This window comes from Rhamphochromis longiceps, linkage group LG11, assembly GCF_057381845.1.
Source record: "Rhamphochromis longiceps isolate RC_006_pf linkage group LG11, R_longiceps_female_GT1.1, whole genome shotgun sequence".
Classification (NCBI taxonomy): domain Eukaryota; kingdom Metazoa; phylum Chordata; class Actinopteri; order Cichliformes; family Cichlidae; genus Rhamphochromis; species Rhamphochromis longiceps.
In genome coordinates, this window is record NC_140567.1 from 25,131,469 (window position 1) to 25,153,157 (window position 21,689).

Below are 21,689 nucleotides of genomic sequence, written 5' to 3' on the forward strand. Positions count from 1 at the left end.
GAGTTACAGTGTGATACATGATGTTAAAGGATCTTTTAAGTTGTTCTGTTGCCATAAATTCTCAGTCTCACTGGTTGTCTGGAAGAAGCACCATGTAACTGATCCACCGAACTCCGGTTTCTGTTGTAAAAAAAAAAATTTAAAAAAAAATTTATTTAAAAATACAAAGCTTTTATATTTTTCCCCCTTCCCTGGTGTCTCCCCTGAAGCATAAAGCACCCCTGCATGTCAGTAAGTTTGTGTCTTTTGTCTCCTTTGCACCTCCCACCTGTCCTAAAGGGCCATCCTCCCCTCAGGGATGCCTGAGCTATTATTATTAACCCCTTATTAACCCCACAGTGCTCCACTCAGGTGATTTAGCTTTATGGTCACATTGAAAGATAGTGGGTTACACAGAGGAGGTGTTTTTATTTATTTTTTGCTACTATAGTGTGATAAGTAACATAAACACCAGTAATTTTAGGCATGTAACTGGCGAATTGGATAGCAGTCTTCTTGTTTAACTCTCCATCAGATTTAATAAGAATAAACAAACATGCTGAATTACTCTAAAAAAAATAAATAAATAAAAAACTGGACTAATTCTAACTTAAATTTAAATGACCGCAAAACAGTGAAAGCGTGATTTCCAGGTCTGACGTCACGGTTCAGTCCAGTTTCACTAAATCCTCTAATGTTTTTTGTTTGGAGCTGTGGCTAATGATTTCAAATGTGAACAAGAAAGCAAACAGTTAATAAAGGCTCCTCTATTCGCGTATTTACGGCAGACGGATCTTCCAATCCCGCAGTGCTCTCTCCTGCCTGCGGTCACAGCTTGTTGCCAGAACTTCAGTAACGCGGAGACGCCGGATTTCTTTCTTATTCATTCATGCTCTGCGGCTTTTTCTTCATTTATTTTACATTTATTATTGCAAAGCATCACGCTGAGGCGCACGTCCGGTGTTCTGTAGTCTTCTTCCAAATCCATCTGTCCTGATTTAGGCTGTTTTTTTTTTCTGTGGATCGTCAGAGAGCACTGATCCATCAGCCGACGTTAAGACCTTTGGGCTTTAAGGATAAGATTCTTATTTATAAACAGTTATATAACCAAGTGAACGGGGCCATAGGCGTTTTACGCACACGCCGTTCCTGGATGTCAGATATTATCTATATTATAACAATATTCTGTTGTAGCAAGCCAGTTCCTGTCCGTGTTCATGCCAGATCTGCAGCGATTCAGTTTTCCATACCATAGCATGAATCCTTTGTTGGGGGCCAACGCGCATCTCCAACAGCATCCGCAGCAGAACCAGGCGCCCGGACACCCGGACTCTCCCTCAGGTCTCCTTCCCGACGCTGTTTTCGGTGCACCGGACCCGGATTCCCTTCTGCTGGGTGAGCAGCCCGGCTCGGGGCCTGACTTCACCGCACCCTCTCAGTCTTCACCTTATCTCCATCACAGCAGCCACTATCAGCACCGCCCTGTGCCGCATCCCCCTGCTGCGATGGCTCTCAGAAACGACCTGGGCTCCAACATCAGCGTCCTCAAAACTCTCAACCTGCGCTTCAGATGCTTTTTGGCTAAAGTGCACGAATTAGAGCGCAGAAATAAGATTCTGGAGAAGCAGCTCCAGCAGGCGCTGGACGCCAACAAGGGCTGCAAAGGTGGATGCTGTGAGAACCAAGCGCACACCCAGGAGGTAAGCGTGCAGACGGGATTTGTCGGAACGATACAGCTTAGGCCCGGCTCCCTGCCCTTCCACAACACCAACAACTCGGCCAGGAGGCCTACGACACTGTTCACAACGCCTCTCGCGCCTGCCCTGCCACCTGCAGCCTCTGAAAACTCGAGTGCAACACAAACAAATGCCGCTTGCAACCCAGCCATCACCATCAGCCTATCCTCCCCCCGTGTGGACTCCCCGGGATCTGGCTCTAAAACGGGAACTAACAACAGCACAGGTCCGGGAGCCTCCACCAACCCTCCTCCACGGTTCCTTCCGGGCACAATCTGGTCTTACAACCACACCCGCAAGTTCGGCCCCGGTGCTGAGCGTCTGACCAGCCCAGGAGTATCCTGGGTGCACCCGGATGGAGTTGGTGTCCAGATTGACACCATCACCCCCGAGATAAGAGCCCTGTACAATGTCCTGGCTAAAGTGAAGAGGGAGAGAGATGAGTATAAACGCAGGTAAATGGACCAAACCTTTTATTGCAGTTCCTTCAGGGCTATTTAAAAAATAAATAAATCTTGTGATTGCTCTGTAGCTTTATTGAGTGTATGTAATGCTCTACTTTGGAGAAGTGAGCAGAACAGCTGCAGACCAGCTGTCTCCTGCTACACCACAGAGTCAGCACAAAAACTCTACATCGATCACTTCAAGCCTGGAACTGCATTCATCACATGACTAACCACAGAGGCAGGTGCTGCTGCTACAAATACACTAAAAAATATTAACACCTCAGGGGACAAACATGAAGTAGAATCGAGGTCAAAGCTTAGTGGTCGTCCTCTGTGCAGCCAAACATTTAGCTCAGTTTGTACACGTTTTATGGGTCAGATGCCAACATCAGTATCAGCTTTTAGAGTTACATATTAGCAAATATTATTTAAATAATACACATAAACACCCATTCTTTTATGTTTAAAGAGAAGATAATGTCTCATTGTTTATTATCTTTCCAAGAATGTGTTGTTGTAGATGTCCTTACACAAGTGCTGCAGACATTTATCTGAGTGTTTTTAAACTGTGGAGTCTGAGCTGGACAAACTGTGCGATGACACCATTTTCTAAAGAAAAAAAATGGCCCCATCTTTGTTTTTTTTGTCACATTATGTTCTGCAAGAAAATATTAGCAGGTTAGTATATTATTTGGATTTTATTAACATGTGGTCACTCATATGGAGAGCCATCATGTTTTATGCTGAAAGGCAGTAATGATTTTATCTAGAGAGAAGTTCAGAGAGGAAATGTGAAAATAGAATTCAGGATTGTATTTTTGGATATTATGTCGAGACTTATTACTTACAGCCTCATTTACCAACATTTAAGTGAACTAATTATTTATGGGAGATTTGGCTATGAGCCCCATTTCAAGTAAGAACCAATCTTTTATGTTGAACATTTACTGGTTGTAGCTTATCAACAATCAACTAAATATCTGAGGGTTTTGATGCAGAACAACAAGCATCAACTCTTATTCTGTGAAAGTGAGATGGATGAGTAGAAGAGGATTAACCGTTGCTGAGAATATGAGATCGTGTAATCCACAGTTGCTGCTGTGAGCTCATGCGACTTTATCTGATGACATCACCAGTTCAAATATGGATGCTTTGATCTCCATTTTAGAAAGACAGCTGTCTGTGTATGTGGCTAATCACTTAATCGCTAATATGGAACAATGTGATTGGTCTTTTCTCCAGAAAGCTTAGCAATAACATCTAAAACTGCATAAATCCTGTTGTAAATTTGAAGTTTGTCCGACAGCTTTGGTGGATTGTGTATTATTTGTAATTATTTGTTAACTCCAAAAAGGTCCTTTGCGCATTCATCATTAAATTCCCTCAGATTATATCCAATTGAGCAGCCATGCATTCTTCACAGCGGAGATCCTGAGCACAGTATAGTGGGCTCTTTGTGTATGAAGCACATTGACGACTTTAACAATCCAGAGAGTGTGAGACAGATGAGACGCTTGCTTTCTCTGTCTGTAGAGACACTAGTGTGCGTCATTTCCCAGCCTGCTGTCCAGACATATATACATTTTATTTGTGAATTGAGGGGTTTCACACACTTTGTCCCTCTCAAAGTCTTTTCCTCCCCTAATGAGTTGTTTTGAGGGGTCTCTGCAGCCCCCTTCAGTCAGGACAAATGAGGACGTCACAAAATGTTTCTTCATGCGAAACTTATTCTCTCAGATTCAGGCTATTACATAGCTTTTAAAATATTAATACCATTTTATAATGTAATGCTTGTTATCTTATTTTTTATTATATCTGTTTACCTTTACTGCAACCTAAAGCAGCTTGTGGTGTATTTTAATTTTCAGACTTACCCTCCTCTAGCTCTCTGCACTGTTCTTTTATTTTTTTCAAGGACAACTGTCTCTCCCCCCGTTAACCTCCTTCTGTCACTGCCAAAAAACCCCTCTCTCTGCCAACCACACGCTCTAGCTCATATTTTCTTTCTCTTTTAAAACCGACACAGTCGCACCTTTTCTTCCTTTCTCACACTCTCTTCCTTCCACTGCGCACCATCGTCCTCTCTACACTCCATACTGTATCTGCAATGCAGCATGCACTGCAAGATGTAACTGGTGGAGGGGGGCTTGGCTTGCAGAAGGAAGTGCCTCTCAGTTTTCTGTGCGCGCTCTCCTTACTGATCTAACAAGCACCTGCTATGACAACAACAACCCCTGTTTCATGACTCAGTTTATTTCAGATTTAGTATTCCCTGTAGGGATTCTTGTACTGCAGCATTCTGCATTTTAAACAGCTTTTTTATAAGAGGCTGCAGACTGCAGTGAGTGAAATTCCCCTTGTGGTATGAAATCACAGAAATTGTGATCACATACGCAGTAGTCTCTGCTCAGGCTTTTAAATGTGTTAAAGATCAGATTCACAGGCACAATGGTCTGAGATGCATCAGCGAGTTGGCCTGTGAGGGATCGGTGATTCACTCAGTCGAACACCTTTTTTATTATCTTTAATATAACTGCAGTAAACTGATTTTAGTGTGAGACTCAAACACTTATACTGAAATCTAGTTGTACTTTTTTGTGCAGATAAATGACAGCCTATCTACTTAATTTGAGCGCTCCAAGTCTCATTCACACAGTACTTTTATCTGTGCCTAAGCATTTTTATCAAATATTTACACCCACACTAACTTGGGGTTCAGTATCTTACCCAAGGATACTTCAAGACATGGACAGGAAGAGCTGAGGATCAATTTACTGACCTTCCTGGACCATGTCCACCTTTAAATCGGGGCGATCGTGGCTCAAGAGTTAGGAGTTCGCCTTGTAATCGGAAGGTTGCCGGTTCGAGCCCCGGCTTGGACAGTCTCGGTCGTTGTGTCCTTGGGCAAGACACTTCACCCGTTGCCTACTGGTGGTGGTCAGAGGGCCCGGTGGCGCCAGTGTCCGGCAGCCTCGCCTCTGTCAGTGCGCCCCAGGGTGGCTGCGGCTACAATGTAGCATGCCATCACCAGTGTGTGAATGGGTGAATGACTGGATATGTAAAGCGCTTTGGGGTCCTTAGGGACTAGTAAAGCGCTATATAAATACAGGCCATTTACCATTTAAAGAAAAAAAGATGTAATGTAAATTTTGATGATTTAGAAATTAAAAATTTGTTTATGGGACGGATTCCAGTGGAGATAGAAAATATTTTCAGGTTGTCTGTATCAGGACAACCATCCCATTCACTTATTATAAAATAACAATATTTCATACAGTAATTAAATTGGTGAAATTGATGAAGGGTCAAAGGTCAGCTTCACTGTAACAATGTAATACTCTGCAAAAACACTTTTCTGGCCATTAATCAACACCAAAACCAAGACGGTGACCATGTTTCACATTTAGTTTGAAACAAATTGGAGACTCCAAACAAACTGGAGACGCTAATACAGCTTTACTTACTTTTACTACATGTCTGGTCACACATATGCTAGTTATTTTAGGCATTTTGCCTGGAAACTGGGAAGACTGAGCAAAGGGCCTCAGGTCAGAGCTGAAGTCAGGCAACTGCATTTAACCCTGCAGCATGTGGTTGCCTTCTCAGCCTTTTATCTACACCAGCGCCTGTTAAAGTGTTACAGCACAGATTTAATTCCACTTTTAGGTAGGCGGTGCTCAGCAGTGAGTGCAGAGTAAATTGCTGCTGCTAAGCAACTTGTTATCCATCTCCTGTCGAAAGTGTGTTTTGTTTGGTTGATCCTTGATTGCTGAATTACTTGATGTAATGAATCATCAAGAATGTGATTGTTGCAGTTAGAGGTGCATTTTAAATGGACTTTTAGCCCCTTTAGCCTTTCAACTACCTGAATTATTGATTCACAGGAGCATTGTCTGCTTTTATAAATGTCAAGAGCTGATGAAGACCTAATTTATGTTTTGTTCTTTGTCTCTGATCTCTGTATCCGAGAAGACATGAACTAGAAGATTATTAATGTCTTTCTTAAACTTATCTCTGTGTCTCCTAGATGGGAAGAGGAATACACTATGAGGATGGATCTGCAACAGAAGATTGCAGACTTACAGGAGGTAACATTATGTACCCTTTTTTTTGTCTGTTCTTGTATTTCTCAAGATGGGGGAACATAAATCTGTTTATATAGTCCCACTGTGGGGACTGAAAGTCTCGATATTATAAATGATTATATGTTATTATGAAGGCAGAGGTTAGATTTTGGCAAGTACCCGCAATAGTTGCTGTCAGGCAGTCCTCAGAAAACTGATGTGAGTTCTCTGAAGTGACAGAATTAACAAACATTCACACACACACACGTCTTTAATACATATCCGTTCGCTTTAAATTTTTAATTCTATGCTGCATGACACGCTTTAGCTAAGGCTGCGCTGGCGTCTTTACAATAATGTTAAAGGTTAAATAGTTTCATGAAAGTGAGAGAAGTAGGGCGGATTAGTTTGGTTAAATATAGATTGTGCTGCAGCTGTTTGTTGATCTTGCCAAGCACATACCTCTTTCTCTGTGCTGGCAATGATTATTAGCTTCTTTAGCTGCTATCAATGAGTCATCCAATGCTAGTGCACTCTCTTTTAATTGATTAGCTTTTTTCCTGAAACCCCTTAACCATCCACTGCTAACAGTGCCAAAATGGATTTAAGGACATGAAAGTTGTATTTATATCTGCCTGTCGCCAACCATCAAATTGCAATTACTGTATTTCTTGCACTTGTGTCCTTATAAACACATTTCCCCACAATGAAACCATTCATTATGGCATAATTTAGTTTATATATAGCCAAAGTGAAATGCTGAAAAATTAAATGAATACTCAGTATGCTGTCTAACAGTTCTGGCTTGATTAGCATTAGTGTTTGATTGAAGTCTGCTTTTAGTCTACATGTAGACACATGTGATGAAGAGTAGCCGTGACATTCATCTTTTTTTGTGCAGTAACAGTTAAGAGCGAGAATATGAATACCACTGAGATGACAGATAAAGCCCCCAAAACGAATGCCTCCTACCCCCCAAATGTTGACTTCATGGCAAAGGTCTCATTCTAAGCCCAGTGGTTTCCTGTATATGTGTTTTTGAGCATGTGCCCCATTGCGAGGAATCTTTACCTGACCCAATTTGACAGGAAATACCACCGCACTTTAAGCCCACAAAAGGGTAAAAAAAATGCTTCTCGAGTATTGTAACTGCAGCACGTGTGAATAAATCAGCGGGGAGACTTTGAGGGTTACCATGATGTCAGACTCATTTAGAGCTTCCCAGAAGTGATTATGCATTTAGGATTTGAATGTGCTCTTTGCAGATAAAATCTTTTTGCACAATGTGACCCAAAAACTACAGTAAAGAGAGTTGTGGTTAAGTGCATTTGCTCATTATGACTTCTTTTGCGTGTGCAGGACCTGCAGGAGAGCGAAGGCTGCCAGGACGAGCTGGTTCGCAGGGTCCAGCATCTGAATACGGAGCTGGTTGTCTTCAAAGGGCTCCTGAGCAATGTAAGCTCATACATTCATATAATAATCACAAACAGTTTTAGCTCTTTACAGTAATCAGATGTCCCTCTGCATTCACTTGGTAGTTTGTCCTTATAAGCTGCTTTCACACTGAAGCCCTGAACTTTTTTTTAGACATCACCTGGATAAACGTGGCTGTGAGAACGCAAACATCCAACCCAACTCTTTAACCTGCCAACTCCATAGTGTAAAGTCTGCTGTCCAAATGCAACAATTTGTGCTGACGTGAGAGTACTGCAGGTTATAGTCCAGTGAATTCATAGCTAGCGAGTAGTCGTCATGGTTTCTGCATCCCGCACACTCTGCAGTACCTCCACGTAAACCAATCAGGAGATTTCCCGAGGAAGGATTCTCCAAGTCCATGTGTGAAACAGCTTGCTTTAGTTACAGCAGCGGTGCCCAACCTTGTAATTCTGTAACTTTATTAACAGCGTCCTACTGAAATGCGCCAACAACATTGAGAGTAACATCCTCTTCTCTGCCCCTTAATGCTCTCCGGTCGTTATGGTAATGCATAAATATTTCTTTCAAAATAAGACACACAACTACAACGCGGGAAAAGACCCAGGGAAACCGAGTTAACGATAAAAAACCCCCGAAAACCATAAATTTCACAACTGAGCCTCAACTCTCATGGTCTGGTACCAAACGACTGAGGATTGGTGACCCCTGAGTTTTCAGGGGTCTTATTTTCTATCTTTAGGGTGCTGTATAAGAAAATGGTGCTACTATTATGTCATAATCAGTCTTATTGGTACAGTTTTCCAGTGATGCTGAACAGTTCCCATATCCATCCTCTCTGTAGAATTTGTCAGATTTGGACAGCAAAATCCAGGAGAAAGCGATGAAGGTGGACATGGACATCTGCCGCAGGATCGACATCACTGCTCGCTTGTGCGATGTGGCCCAGCAGAGGAACTGTGAAGACGTCATCCAAATGTATCAGGTAAAACTGTTTAATCTCATCATCTCTGGTTCTTTTTTTATCTGCTTTTAGCAAGTGTCTACTTGTTAGTCTGATCCTCTAATCCCAAACTTTTCTGCAGGTTCCTAATAACCAACCATCGCTAAACTGCCGCCGTAAACAAACCCCTCTGTCCTTTAATGGGAGTGAGTGTGACGAGCCCGTCAGCACCTCCGAAAGTGACGGAGCAGTGGTTAAAGATGAGGAGCACTGTGGATCTGCTGCTAATCAGATCAATGAGGAGATGCAGAGGATGCTAAACCAGCTGTGAGTGGTCTGCAGATGTAATTACTGTAATCTGAGTCGTCTTTTCAGGCCATGTGCATTTGTATGTGTGCATTGATACTTTTTTTAAAAAAAATTTCAGGCGTGAATGTGAGTTTGAGGATGACTGTGACAGTCTAGCGTGGGAGGAGACTGAAGAGACGCTGCTGCTTTGGGAGGATTTCCCAGGATGCACTTTGCCTCCAGATCCCACCCACCCACCGGGAGAGGTAGGCAGCAGTCACACAAGTTTAAGACTGAGAGAACTCTCTGTGAAGATTTAAAGCTCAAAGTTGTTAGAAATATAGCTGTGGCTACCAGAGAGGAGCTAATTTATGAACATATAGAGGCTTCAAAAAAGCTGAAAAATTGAAAGATTTACCTTTAGCCATCGTTGTGGCATATTAAAAATACTAATTGCAAGGAATTATGACTGTCAGAAGTTACCCCATCATCACTGTTTTCTGCAAAACATTCACACAGCATAAACAAGCCTGTGTTTTACTGAAATCGACAGATATCTGTGGTCACCAGTTATAGACCTCACTTAGTAAGCTGACACATGCAGTCATGTGAGAAAGCACTTTTTCACAAGGCTCTATTCATTTCTGTGAAAAACTAAGTACACTGCCGCAGTGTTCCCAGAAGCTCAGAGCAAATTCACCCCAAGTGCTGACTGTGCAGTGCTCTGGCAGATTGCAACTACTTTTCAGACTCGACAGGCCACATTTAGCATATTAAATGTTCAAGTTCATGACAGTACCATTAAAAAAAGACTCAACAAGTATGGCTTGTTTGTAAGGGTTACCAGGAGAAAGCCTATTCTCTTTAACCATTGTAGCACAGCTTGGTTTTGCAAAGTTGAATCAGAACAAACCACAAGACTTCTGGAACAGTGGGGTGGGGGGTGACATGAACTTGTTTTGCAGCTATAGGAGCTGGGCACCTTGCAGTTACTGAGTCGACCATAAGCTCCTCTGCATACCAACGTATTCTAGAGTCAAATCTGGCCATCTGTCTGACAGCTGAAGCTTGGCCCAAACTGGGTCATCCAGCAGGACATGTACAGCAGCAAATCTGTAAAATCAAAGTCTAAAGGTGGCGCAATCAAAGTCCAGACCTCAACCAGACTCAGGTCTGGGATGTTAGACACTTGTGCATAAACAAGTGCCCTCAAACCTCAATAAACTGAAGCAACACTTTGAAGAAGAGTGGGCTAAAATTCCCCCAAAGGGACATGAGAGACAGAATGTCATATAGAAAACAATTACTTAAGGTTATTTGTGCTAAAGGTGGTCATCCAGTCTGCTCATTCACACGAGGTACTTTGTTTTTCACAGGGCTGTGCAGTTCTTTCTTTTTGTTTTTCACGTGACCGTAAATGTCGATCTTTCTGAAAGACGGAACAATTTTCATTACTATATGTTGGCATCTCATCATCCTTTCAGGTTTCAGTGAAATTGAGTTTCTGAATTGTCGTGCACCTGCAAAAGGTGCAGGGAAAACAAAAAAAAATGAAACACAGATAACATCACAAGACAACCCACTCACCCCACCTGCATTTCAGTCCGCCTGTGTAGCACCCGTGTACTGCAGGTGCCGACTAATTAACACGATTGGCAGCACCTGGGCCCAGTGTGCTCTACAAACGCCCTCAGAGCTCAGCTGCCAGCGTGGCTTTCCTCTCCAGAGACACTTCTGAGATTTTGGTTGTATCTTGGTTTGTTGCATGGCACGAGACAACATTGCATATGCCGTTTCCTCACTCACGCACTCTCTCACACTGCTGGCAATACTGAATACACATCCCATGGCTAGTTTAAGTTCTTTCTTTGGTTCTTTAGTTTAAAAATAAACTGTTTCTTTAATTGGCACATGTGTGCTTCTCTATTTTTGTCATTGTCGCAAAAACAGAGAGCATGGCTAATTACTAAATTCTCTCAGCTATGTCTCAGATGTTCATCCTGAGTGAATGCAGTTATAAAGAGACATCTGACATCTATTGTTACTTTAAAAAAAACGTTTCAGAATTTCAGCTTAAACACTGTTTAAGTCACTGCATAAAGGAGTTTTATAAAGTAGAAGAAGCGCACTGTAATTTCTAAGTGCACATGGTTTGATATTATTGCTTCAGATTTCAAAGAAGCTTTTGTTTGTGTGGTTATAAGTGGACTTTATCCAGAACAGTAGGCAGAGTGGAGTCCTTCAAAGCTCAGTCTGCTGCCCTTCGGTGCTCTGCTGTTGCCGGGCCAATTCAGGCAACAAAACAACACTCGCACAAATCCAGCCTGTATTTAGCGTACATGGTGTTTGTTTCCAAGAAATGCATGTAGGTATTTGTTTTCATTTACCAGCTGTGTGCGCTTTGAAAAGTCTGCTCTTTCTCCCGTGGGAAATAAGTCAGTGAAATGTGAGCTGATGGGAGCACTGCAACAGCTGTGCTTTGATGTTTCTATGTCTGCGGTGATGTCTGATGATGCACACGTTAAACTGATTATAACTACCTTTCATCGCATGTAAATTTCCATGTCCGTGTTTGTCTTCAGCAGGAGGACTGTCTGGAAAAGGTGATTAATGACACCGAATGTCTTTTCAAATCTCGAGAGAAGGAATACCAAGAGACCATTGACCAAATTGAGGTCAGACGCTTGCTCTGTACTTTTATATGTTAAATAACTTCCTTCATCCTACATGCTGGCAGTTTGTTCTTTCATTTTTGCTGCATGCATTATGTCTCCTGCACTGTTTTTTGTGTCTTGCATTCACAAGACAATATGATGTCTAAATAATGACATTAAGTGAAATACTATTACTATGCTTTGTTTTAAAGGGGCAGTAGCCTGCCTTGCTGAATTTAATCTTTAAAGTACTTTAAAGGCCTTTCTTTACATCTTTCATACATTTTAGATGAGTTTATGTAAGCCTGAGCAGTTTGGCTGCACATAGTCAGGGGGTTGTTCAAGAAAGCAGGTTTAACAAACTCTGAGTCTAACTCTAAACTTTGACAGATAGTTTCTCAGACATTGACTAAGCCTACTTCCAGGCTAGAAAAGAAAAATTAAATGAAGGGCTTCAGTGAAAACAGGTTGTAGTCGAGGACTAACTAAGCTCTGTCCTTGTCTTATAAACCAGCCATGGGTTTGTTTACTGTGAGAGAGGAAACGCTGGTCAGAGTATGTTTAGACTGAGCTTAAATGTGACTTACTATGTAATAAAGCTGTGATCCTTCCAATTTTTTACATTTGATTATTAAATTCCAGCTATAACTTGACAGAAACCACATCCGTCAAACTTTGCCTTTTTGACTATCGCACCGAAATCAGCGACTAAACCAAACAAGCTATCCACAAGGCTCTAAACACCATCAGTAACTTTAAGGAGTTGAGTGTGTGAAAATATTTAAACATGAATTGGTGCCAGAACACATTCAGAATGTCTGCAGTCTGAGTTTGAAAACTCACTTTAAACTGCAGGCTACAACTTCAGTTCAGTTGTAGCCTGAAGATTTTCACAATAACTAGTGACTGATTTTTGAATGAGCGATTATACAAGTGCTCATGTTAAACAAAAGAAATAGCAAACGTTCACGTAACGGGAGTCTGTTTGCAAAGGCATGCACTTATTTTTTCACATTTGTTTTGATATTCTCTGCATGGGTGAGGAAGTGAGACCGAGACTCTGTTAGATTGCTGTTGATTGCATGCGTATGTATTCTTGGAGTGATTTAGTCTAACTCTCAGTTTTCTGACTGTAGCTGGAATTGGCCACAGCTAAGAGCGACATGAACCGACACCTGCACGAGTACATGGAGATGTGCTCGATGAAGAGAGGCCTGGATGTTCAGATGGAGACCTGCAGGAGACTCATCACACAGAGCGAAGACAGGTACACACGCACATAAACACACACTTGATGTTGATTTTATTGATCTATTTAGCTTCCTTTAAAAAAAAACTATTCGAGCAGTTTCAGTGTATACAGCATATCTAATTTATATTGTATTTAAAATAAACATTTATTAAATGGGTTATAAAACATTACAGTATAGGTGTATTCAGCTTTAATTATGTGTATCTAGTAAAGTTATTATTATAATCCCCTTTTGTCAAAATGCATTATATTATTTCAACTTTCTTTATTTTGATTTGTTACCTGTTTATACACCTGATACACATGATAGACATGGTTATTACTTAGTTATGACTACACTATTTACTATATGTTTATTTAGCTTTAAATATAAATAAGCTTTATGCTTAACTGGCTGGACTTTATTACCTGAAAATCTATGCCAACTGTCTCCATTTACCTAAAAGCCGTAATATTTATCCATCTGAAAATATCGCACTTTATATCAAAACCTTTAATGAAAATTATAGCGAACCACCGAACCCACAGGTAGAGCGAGTTTAGTTTCTACTGGAAAAAATGATGCATTTCTCTTTCTGCCCCTCTCAGTCCGTCTGCTGTGCCTCCACCCGCTGAGGAGAGTGAAGCGAGAGAAAACGACAAGCCGTCGGTATCTCCACCTTCTTCCTCGAGCAATGGGAGAACATGACACATGCTCACTCCAGCGTTAACAGCGGCTGTGGTCACACGATCTCAAGTGCATCCATGACCACACCGATACAATGGGCGCTGACTACGTGACTACGGCAACACCATGTTTACGTACTTGTTTGACGAGTCATTTCTTTTTCTGGACACTTTGGAAAGTGAGATGGAACTGACTGAGCGAGGAAGTCTGTCATTGTGCTTCATTTTGTGACGATTCAGTAGGTTGAAGGACCTAGGGTCAGCTGACTGTAAGTGTGGTTACAGGAAGACATAGCATGACTTATTCATTCTACACAAACGGACACGAGCTAAAACAAGGATAATGTAAGCGTCATAAACTCCTCTCTGATCTGCTTTTATGGTCACTGAAGCTCTAAAAGTTAAAGTCACATTTACAGGAATATTTCCAGGAAACAATGAAGCTTCAGTCTTAAAATAATATAACACAGAATTTTTGAATTTGAATCTTTATCCACACATGTAGGTTTAATAAAAAGCCGCGAGAGAGCATTTTAGTGGCTTGCAGCTGCATTAACTGTTCACCATATCTCTTGTATAAACGATAATAGAATCACAGGCAAAGCAAACCTGAGGCAATAAATGAAAAGTTAAAGATACAGAAGAAAATCAGAAAAACGCAAACATTATGTGCATTTTTACTGGAGCAACAGAGTTGAGTCTTTGACTACCAACAGGCCTCCTTCCAATAAAGTGAGGTGTTTTCTGGATAACAAGGGAAATGTATGTAAAAACCTTAAAACTTCAAGTCATTTCAAAGTGATTTGAAAAAATAACTAAAATCCTGAGAAGTTGCTCTTCAGATCTGTGGTGTTTTGTGTTCCTAAGCCTTAAATCAGATGATATAAGAGTTGCTTTCTATTCTTCTCCTGAAGCCCTTGATCAAATATAACAGGAGTTAATTGGGAAAGTTGAATGTCACTCCTCTCACTCGGATGCCTCCAGTTCAGAAAGTGTACATGTGTTCGCTTTGAGGACCACATTGTTTGTGGGCCTCAAAATGGCAGTAATATGTTGGCTATAAGTTAAACTGTGGGCCTCCTGGCAGATTTTTCATCAGGATTTTTATGACAAATTCTTAAATATTTTGAAAAAACGTAAACATTTGTAGTAGTCGTCTGACCACTGAGCTGGTCGATTTGGTGCAAGAAGACTGTTTCTATAATGATGTGGGAGAAGATATGCATTGACAAAGAACAATTATACAGAATTTAGTCAAGGATAACATGGCAAAAGCAAACAGTCCAAACAATGAAATCAAGATTTTGGCCTCCGTAACCTGCGAGCTACATCTGTGACACAGCAGAGGCTGATTTGTTCCTTGATTCATTTGGCCACATTCGTTTACCCTAAATCTGTAAATAAACGGTCGAATTAGCTTATATTTCCTGTGCAGGTGCAGAAACTTTTAACAATAATACAACATAGTCACCGTAGTAAGTCGCATGTCTATATCATCATCGTTTTGGTGTCAGCCTTAAGCAGACCAAACCACCCTGCTGTTCACAGAGAGTTCACACATTGATCATCTTGACGATGTTGGAGCTCCAATCATTTCATATGAGTCACATCTGAAATCCCACAAACACCGTAGTCTGCTTTGAACTTTGTAGTTTTCGGGAAAGGTGAGGGAGCAATGACCACAGTGTTGGGAGGTTGTTTTTTAGTTTTGAACGTAACCGTAGTCTCTGTCTGTTGCACTTCAAAGACCAACTAAAGTACTGGATGATAGAGTCACTCAAGGGTCATGTAAGTGTTGTTAATAATCTTTATTTTTTTAGCAGTAATGCTTATTATTATAGATTACTCAAAGATACAGCCTTCACTCTAAAGCTGCATGGTTGAGCAGAATCACTTTGAGGATAGTGGAAAAACAAAAAGGCTGTCATGTAATAATGTAAGTTAGTCACCGAGTGCCAAAATAATATTTAGATTGTGAATCAACAGGAAATTGCTTAAAAAAAGACTAAACATAGCTGCTGAAGCTATTTCACCAAGGTGCTTGATGTATAGAAGTGAACCTACGTTTTGCACATAGAAAAGAAGAGCAAAGCAAAACTGTACCATAAGAAACAATCAGTAGTCTAACCTGAAAAACAAAATATGCTGACCTGCTGAAAATGGATGATTTGTTCTATTTAGTTTTCCTTTCCTTATGAAAAAAAATGTCGTTGGTGAACGCATCACATACCTCATTTTTACTTTAGTTATGTCTATTGGCATATTTAACCTACATGTTCCTTCGTAGGAAAACACATACAGCGCACAGCTGTCAGGTGGACGCCCCCTCCATCACAACTCTATTATCAGACACTGTTTTAAATGGTGTTGTTTCTTCTGTGTAGATGAACCAGGTGAAATAACTTGTTTCAGCAGTAGGGTGCAGTTTAGCTCATGCATGTGTTGCAGTTGTAATCAGCTGAGCGCCATTCTGAAAAGATCAGGCGTCGGGTGCATTGTTAAAGGCATAAAACACCGTCTCTCTTTGTACCGTTACACTTTAACGCACTGAGTGAATTTATGTGTATGCATGTGCCAGTGTGTATGTTTATGGGCCTTCTGTCTGACCAGCGAGTGTTTTTAAGAAGACTCTTACCGGGGTAGATGCACAACATTAAGAAGGATCAAACTGTAAAATCTCATATTGTCTCAAGCAGTTCAACGCCAACAAAATGACTTTTGTGTTTTCATGGTGACCACGTGAAAAATTCAGAATCTGATGATCATCTAGGTTTTCTTTCCCAGTTACGCTGTTTCTTTATGAGTGTATGCCAAGTAAAGTCAGTGTAAAAATATCTCAGTTCAGGAAGATGAACGGAAATGCAAATGCTTTTGTGAAATGATGGCTTTGATATTATATGCATAACAGAAATATAGCTTTGAATATATATTCGTGTTTAAAGAACAGAGCTGAATGAAGACTCCACGGTGGAAATGATGGCAGATGAGAGCAAAAGAGTTTTTGTTTTCTGTCTTCACACAACAGAAAAACTTATTTACCAAATTTTTTAAATAAAATTATTCCACAGAGTCAGAACTATTGATCTAAAATCCAAATGTGTGACTTTGCAGCTTTAAACATCAAGAAAAAGTAACTTTGGCTGGAAAAGGCTTCACTGCAGAGCTGCTGTATGTAATATGTCGAGAGACGCTGGATGAATGAATAAAAGATGCAACTGAGCAACAAGGCGTGCAGTTTTTTCCCTGTATTAAGTTCAACAGTTTTTTTCTAACAGTTATCTGAAGGCACTTTATACCAAGATAAAGACCCTGAAGCATTACAGATAAAAAAAAAATGAAAGAGAGAATCATCCAAATCTCGTTAAGTAACCACTTCATGAAATTTTGGAGAAAGACAAACTCTTTCTCTTTACTCTTCCTATCCATCTTAACATTAAACTCAAAACCTAAAAGAAGTGTTCCTCTGTTAACACCTTTATCCTTTATACTTGATTATCCTTATTTCAAATTTTACATTTTACATGGAAAAACAGGGATTTTTTCCAGGACTTCAATTTGGAAATATAAAGCGCTTAAAACACTTTAAAACCTACAAATATTTAACATGGAAAATGTTGCCATATTAATATATAATCAACTCAACAGTTGGCTTACAGCTAAATTAAACAGTAAAAGAAAAACAAATGTACTTAAATATGTTTGTGAAGGTTTCCAGACTTGATGCATAAATGTTAGTCAGTTTTAGCAGGCTGGTAGGGGTCGGAGTGTGGGAAGCAGCAATATGTAACCAGGTAAAGAAAGAATAACACAGATGTTCAGCAAGATGACAGAGAAAGATACAAAAAGACAAAAGGGTGGGGCACACTTTCAGGAAGTTAGCAAAAACAACAGAAGTTGAACAACAGGAACATGATACTGAAGGAAAAGATTTCCTTTTTTCTTTTAATTTTGACATTTATTGTTTTATTGTAATAACCTTTATTTGTGATATTAACTTGGTAGTTGCGTTAGCTTTTATAGATTTTGATCCTTGGCCTTTTCGCAGTAGTGTTCACATCTGTCCACAGAATGGGATTGGTGCAATACTCTGTGGCCCTCCTGATGTTATCCACACAGTTGGTGCTCAGCTTTCCCACAGTAAGACTTTTTTTCTTTAACCCAGTCGCCTTAATTATTGCATACACTTTTATCAAATAAGAAAAATAGTTGACATGAGTGAATGTGGCATGGATGATGAGTTAATGAGGACTTTTTCATTTTAGTGATTTATATCTATCTGTGTTGACAGCCACAGAACACCTACAACATTGGTGGGAGAGAGTGTAAATATTGTCCTGCAGGTAGGAAATGTGTGATAACTTGATGTGAGCTTCTATTAATATTTTTAAAATTCTGTTCATCAGTTTACATTTACTCAGAAATATGAATCTCGTTTAGGTACCGTGGTGTGAAGTATGGTTCTTTCTTGTCTGTGTGTTGTTTTGATTTTCTGCATTGATGAAAAATGACGCAGGCTGAGTTCGTGCAGTATGACCACATCCTTCACCGATACTCACTCCGAGTCAGCAAGTCTTTCCTCTTGTTTTTTCTGTTCTCACAGGTATGTATCAGAGTGATTGTACAACATGTGAACACTGTCCTGCTGGAAGTTACACAACTGACTTGAACTATGAAGATGAATGCCATCTCTGCTTTGGAGACTGCAACCCTAGTAAAGAAAGTTTTCATTTCCACCTTTAATGATTTCATCAGGATCGTGCTATACCCGTGATCTCTGGGTTTCTATAAAAAGCTGATAAACCATTAATAGTAACTCCACATGTACTGTGATGACTACTCCATATAATAATCTCTATTTCACTCTTTCTCAGAGTTGCATCTTAAAGTGGTTCAGAACTGCACCAGTACGTCTGATATTAAATGTGACTGCGAGGATGGTTTTAGATGCATCAGGTGGACCCATGACAAAAAGAACTGCTTGTCTTGTGAGAAGATGCCAGACCCAACCCCAACCAGTAAGTACCGAGAAGAACACTTTGAATTCTCATGTCAGATAAGCTCAAACCAACAGTGGGCAAAATGACCAGTGTCAAAGCAAACAACTTTACCGCAGCCATTAAAAAACAAAAGAAAAAAAATAGCTGACAGGATCTGTAATCTTAGCTCTGGCTCCCGTTATTATCAGATCATTCTGAGAACAGGTTCCTCTCAAGTTGCCATGAATATGCAAAACTTGTCTAATATGAACAGGTTTGAAAATATTCCTGGAAATCTTTATGCTCTCTAAAAAATGCAATGCCATCAAGCTGACATGAAAGTGTCACAAAGGAAATGCTTTTCTATGTTCTAGAGTACTCTTTATAATAATCTCTATTTCACTCTTTCTCAGAGTTTCATTTTAAAGTGGTTCAGAACTGCACCAGTACGTCTGATATGAAATGTGACTGCGAGGATGGTTTTAGATGCATCAGGTGGACCCAAGAGGGAAACTGAGTGTCTCGTGAGAAGATGCCAAACAACTAAAATACAAATGCTTTAGTGAAATCAGTGTATGATTCCTGCAATGTTGTAAGCATGAAAGTGTGTTTAAAGAGCTCAATGAAGTCTGTCCACAGTTACACACTAAAAAGAAAAAGCAAAAACTTTTGTTAAGCCACAGAAATCTGTTTGCTTTATTTAGCTTTTTAGGGGAAATGATGGCAGAGAAAAGGCAAAAGTGTTTTTGATTTCTGTCTTCCCACATCATGAAGCCCTACTTCAAAATATTTTTAGTTTAGAAAATTTCACCACACAATCTGATGACAATCGTGTACAACTCCAAATGTTTGACTTCACTGCTTTAAACATTAGGAAAAAGTAATTGTGGCCAAAAAGCGTCACTGCAGAGCGGCTGCATGCAATATGTCAAGAAAGCTGAATGAATAAAAGATGCAAATGAGCAAAAACAACACGCGCAGTTATTATTTGTAAAAACCAACATTTCCCTGTATTACAATCAGATGAGTTTTAAATATGGTCAAACACCAACAACAGTCATCTGGAGGCACTTTAATTCAAGATAAACACCTTACAAACACCTTTTATACTGAATGAGGAAATGAAGACGAAAGAAATGAAGAAATGAAGTTTGTTCAGTTTGTTGAAGAAAACCCATCACCCAGTAGGTTAGCTTCACACAGCTTGTTACTCCAGTGACTCATCTGAGTTTCTGTGGTTTCAGTAAACCTGCTTTTTCTTACACACTCAATAAATAACAATTTGAATGAACGTAATAAAATCATGGAAAGGATTCCCACGTGATTAGCATTACGCAATTTTGTTGGTCCAGCTTAAGGTACTTGAGCTGGACCAACTTAGTTGGTTCATCATCAATTCATCCAACTTTTGCAGTTGATTCCAACTTAAATCAATTGACTTACTGCTAATAGAAAAACATTTATTAATGTGGAAATCCGTTCCATGATTGTTTTAAGTTCATTTAAAGACTTATACTTTGGTGTGGTGAGCATTTCGCCAGTCTCACACAGCGAGACAGACAACCAGCACAGGTAATCAAGATTCACCATCATCAATTCACCTGACGCAGTGGTTCCCAAGCTTTTTTTGCTGGGCCCCCCTTGTTTTACAAGAAAAATGTTCGCGCCCTCCCCCCTTCTCGCGCGTGCACGCGCGCACGCACTAACACATCCTCCAACCACACACACCCAGCAGAGTGAAGCTGACCCCCCACCCACTTGAAACGTAAAGGCAAATAGGCGGAGCGGTTAGTGCTACGTTTTTCCGAGATATTAAACTTTATTTTATAGGTCATTCAAAGGTCACCATCCCCCCAGACTGCTCCAAAACGGGCCAAAATGGTCTACTTTTTTAGTGCTACGTTTGTGCTGATTTGTGCAGGTAAAATTAGCGTTTGTGCTGCTACAGTATCTGAGATATTAAAAGTTATATTTTTTGCTGATGACATCACCATCCCCCCAGACTGCTCCAAAACAAACCAAAATGGTCTACCTTTTTAGTGCTACGTTTGTGCAGATTTGTGCAGGTAAAATTAGCGTTTGTGCTGCTACGGTTTCCGAGATATTAAACTTTATTTTATAGGTCATTCAAAGGTCACCATCCCCCCAGACTGCTCCAAAACGGGCCAAAATGGTCTACTTTTTTAGTGCTACGTTTGTGCTGGTTTGTGCAGGTAAAATTAGCGTTTGTGCTGCTTCTGTTTTAAAGATATTAATGAAAATGTAAAGGTCAACCAGCCCCCCCACATTACCCAAATCCAACAAAAGTGGTATCAAACTTTTGTGCTACGTTTGTGCTGGTTTGTGCTGCAAAGATTTTCGTTTGTGCTGCTATCATTTTAAAGATATTAATAACAATTTCTAGAGGTCATCAGAGGTCAACCAGCCCCCCCACATTAATTAAATCAAACAAAATGGGTGTCAATCAACTGTGCTACGTTTGTGCTGGTTTGTGCTGCTAAAATTTTCGTTTGTGCTGCTTCTGTTTTAAAGATATTAATGAAAATGTAAAGGTCAAAAGGTCAACCAGCCCCCCCACATTACCCAAATCCAACAAAAGTGGTATCAAACGTTTGTGCTACGTTTGTGCTGGTTTGTGCTGCAGAAATTTTTGTTTGTGCCGTTATTATTTTAAAGATATTAACAAAAATTTCTAGAGGTCAACCAGCCCCCCCATATTAATGGAATCAAACAAAATGGATGTCAAACATTTGTGCTGGTTTGTGCTGCAAAAATGTTTGTTTGTGCTGCTAACATTTTAAAATGTTTAATAAAATAACGTCTTGATGCGTGCTTAATCATCCAGGTAAGTAAATCCCAAAAGGTTGATTCTGTTCATCTGGACATTTTCAGTTGGAGAAACGTTTCGTCACTCATCCAAGTGACTTCTTCAGTCTCAGCTGACTGCAGGTTTCCCCAACCTTATAAACACCCGTGAGTGAAGTTGCCCCCCCTACCTTCTTCAAATCGAACAAAATTGATGTCAAACATTTGTCCTGCAAATTATTTTGTTTGTGCAGGTTATGTTTCCCTAATTTTATAAACAGTACATGTACAGTGAGAGAGAGATGTTACATCTGTCTTCACTTGCATCCCAGTCATAGAAGCGTTGGAGGTCGTTCATAAGAGATTACAGGATCATCCCAACCTCAGCAACAGGACCACTCTCAGCACTGATCAGTTGTGTTTGCTTTTGGAACTGTCTTAATTCC

General features: G+C 40.2%; 1 protein-coding gene across 1 annotated transcript; it reads left to right on the forward strand.

Annotated features, from left to right (window-relative positions):
- The first annotated feature begins 671 nt into the window (after nucleotides 1-671).
- On the forward strand, nucleotides 672-16,735 carry iffo1b (intermediate filament family orphan 1b). The gene is made up of 9 exons (XM_085423238.1): nucleotides 672-2,170; nucleotides 6,189-6,249; nucleotides 7,585-7,680; nucleotides 8,504-8,644; nucleotides 8,745-8,929; nucleotides 9,030-9,156; nucleotides 11,473-11,565; nucleotides 12,681-12,811; nucleotides 13,385-16,735. The coding sequence occupies exons 1-9, from the start codon at nucleotides 1,197-1,199 to the stop codon at nucleotides 13,482-13,484; spliced, it is 1,908 nt and encodes a 635-aa protein (XP_085279364.1). The 5' UTR covers nucleotides 672-1,196; the 3' UTR covers nucleotides 13,485-16,735.
- Nucleotides 16,736-21,689: the final 4,954 nt, after the last annotated feature.

Excerpts from the sequence above, each read along its gene's own strand:
- iffo1b (XM_085423238.1), top strand. The coding sequence starts at position 1,197 with ATGCCAGATCTGCAGCGATTCAGTTTTCCATACCATAGCATGAATCCT. Across the intron at positions 6,250-7,584 it reads AGATTGCAGACTTACAGGAG|GACCTGCAGGAGAGCGAAGG; the intron begins GTAACATTATGT and ends TTGCGTGTGCAG. Across the intron at positions 7,681-8,503 it reads TCAAAGGGCTCCTGAGCAAT|AATTTGTCAGATTTGGACAG; the intron begins GTAAGCTCATAC and ends TCCTCTCTGTAG.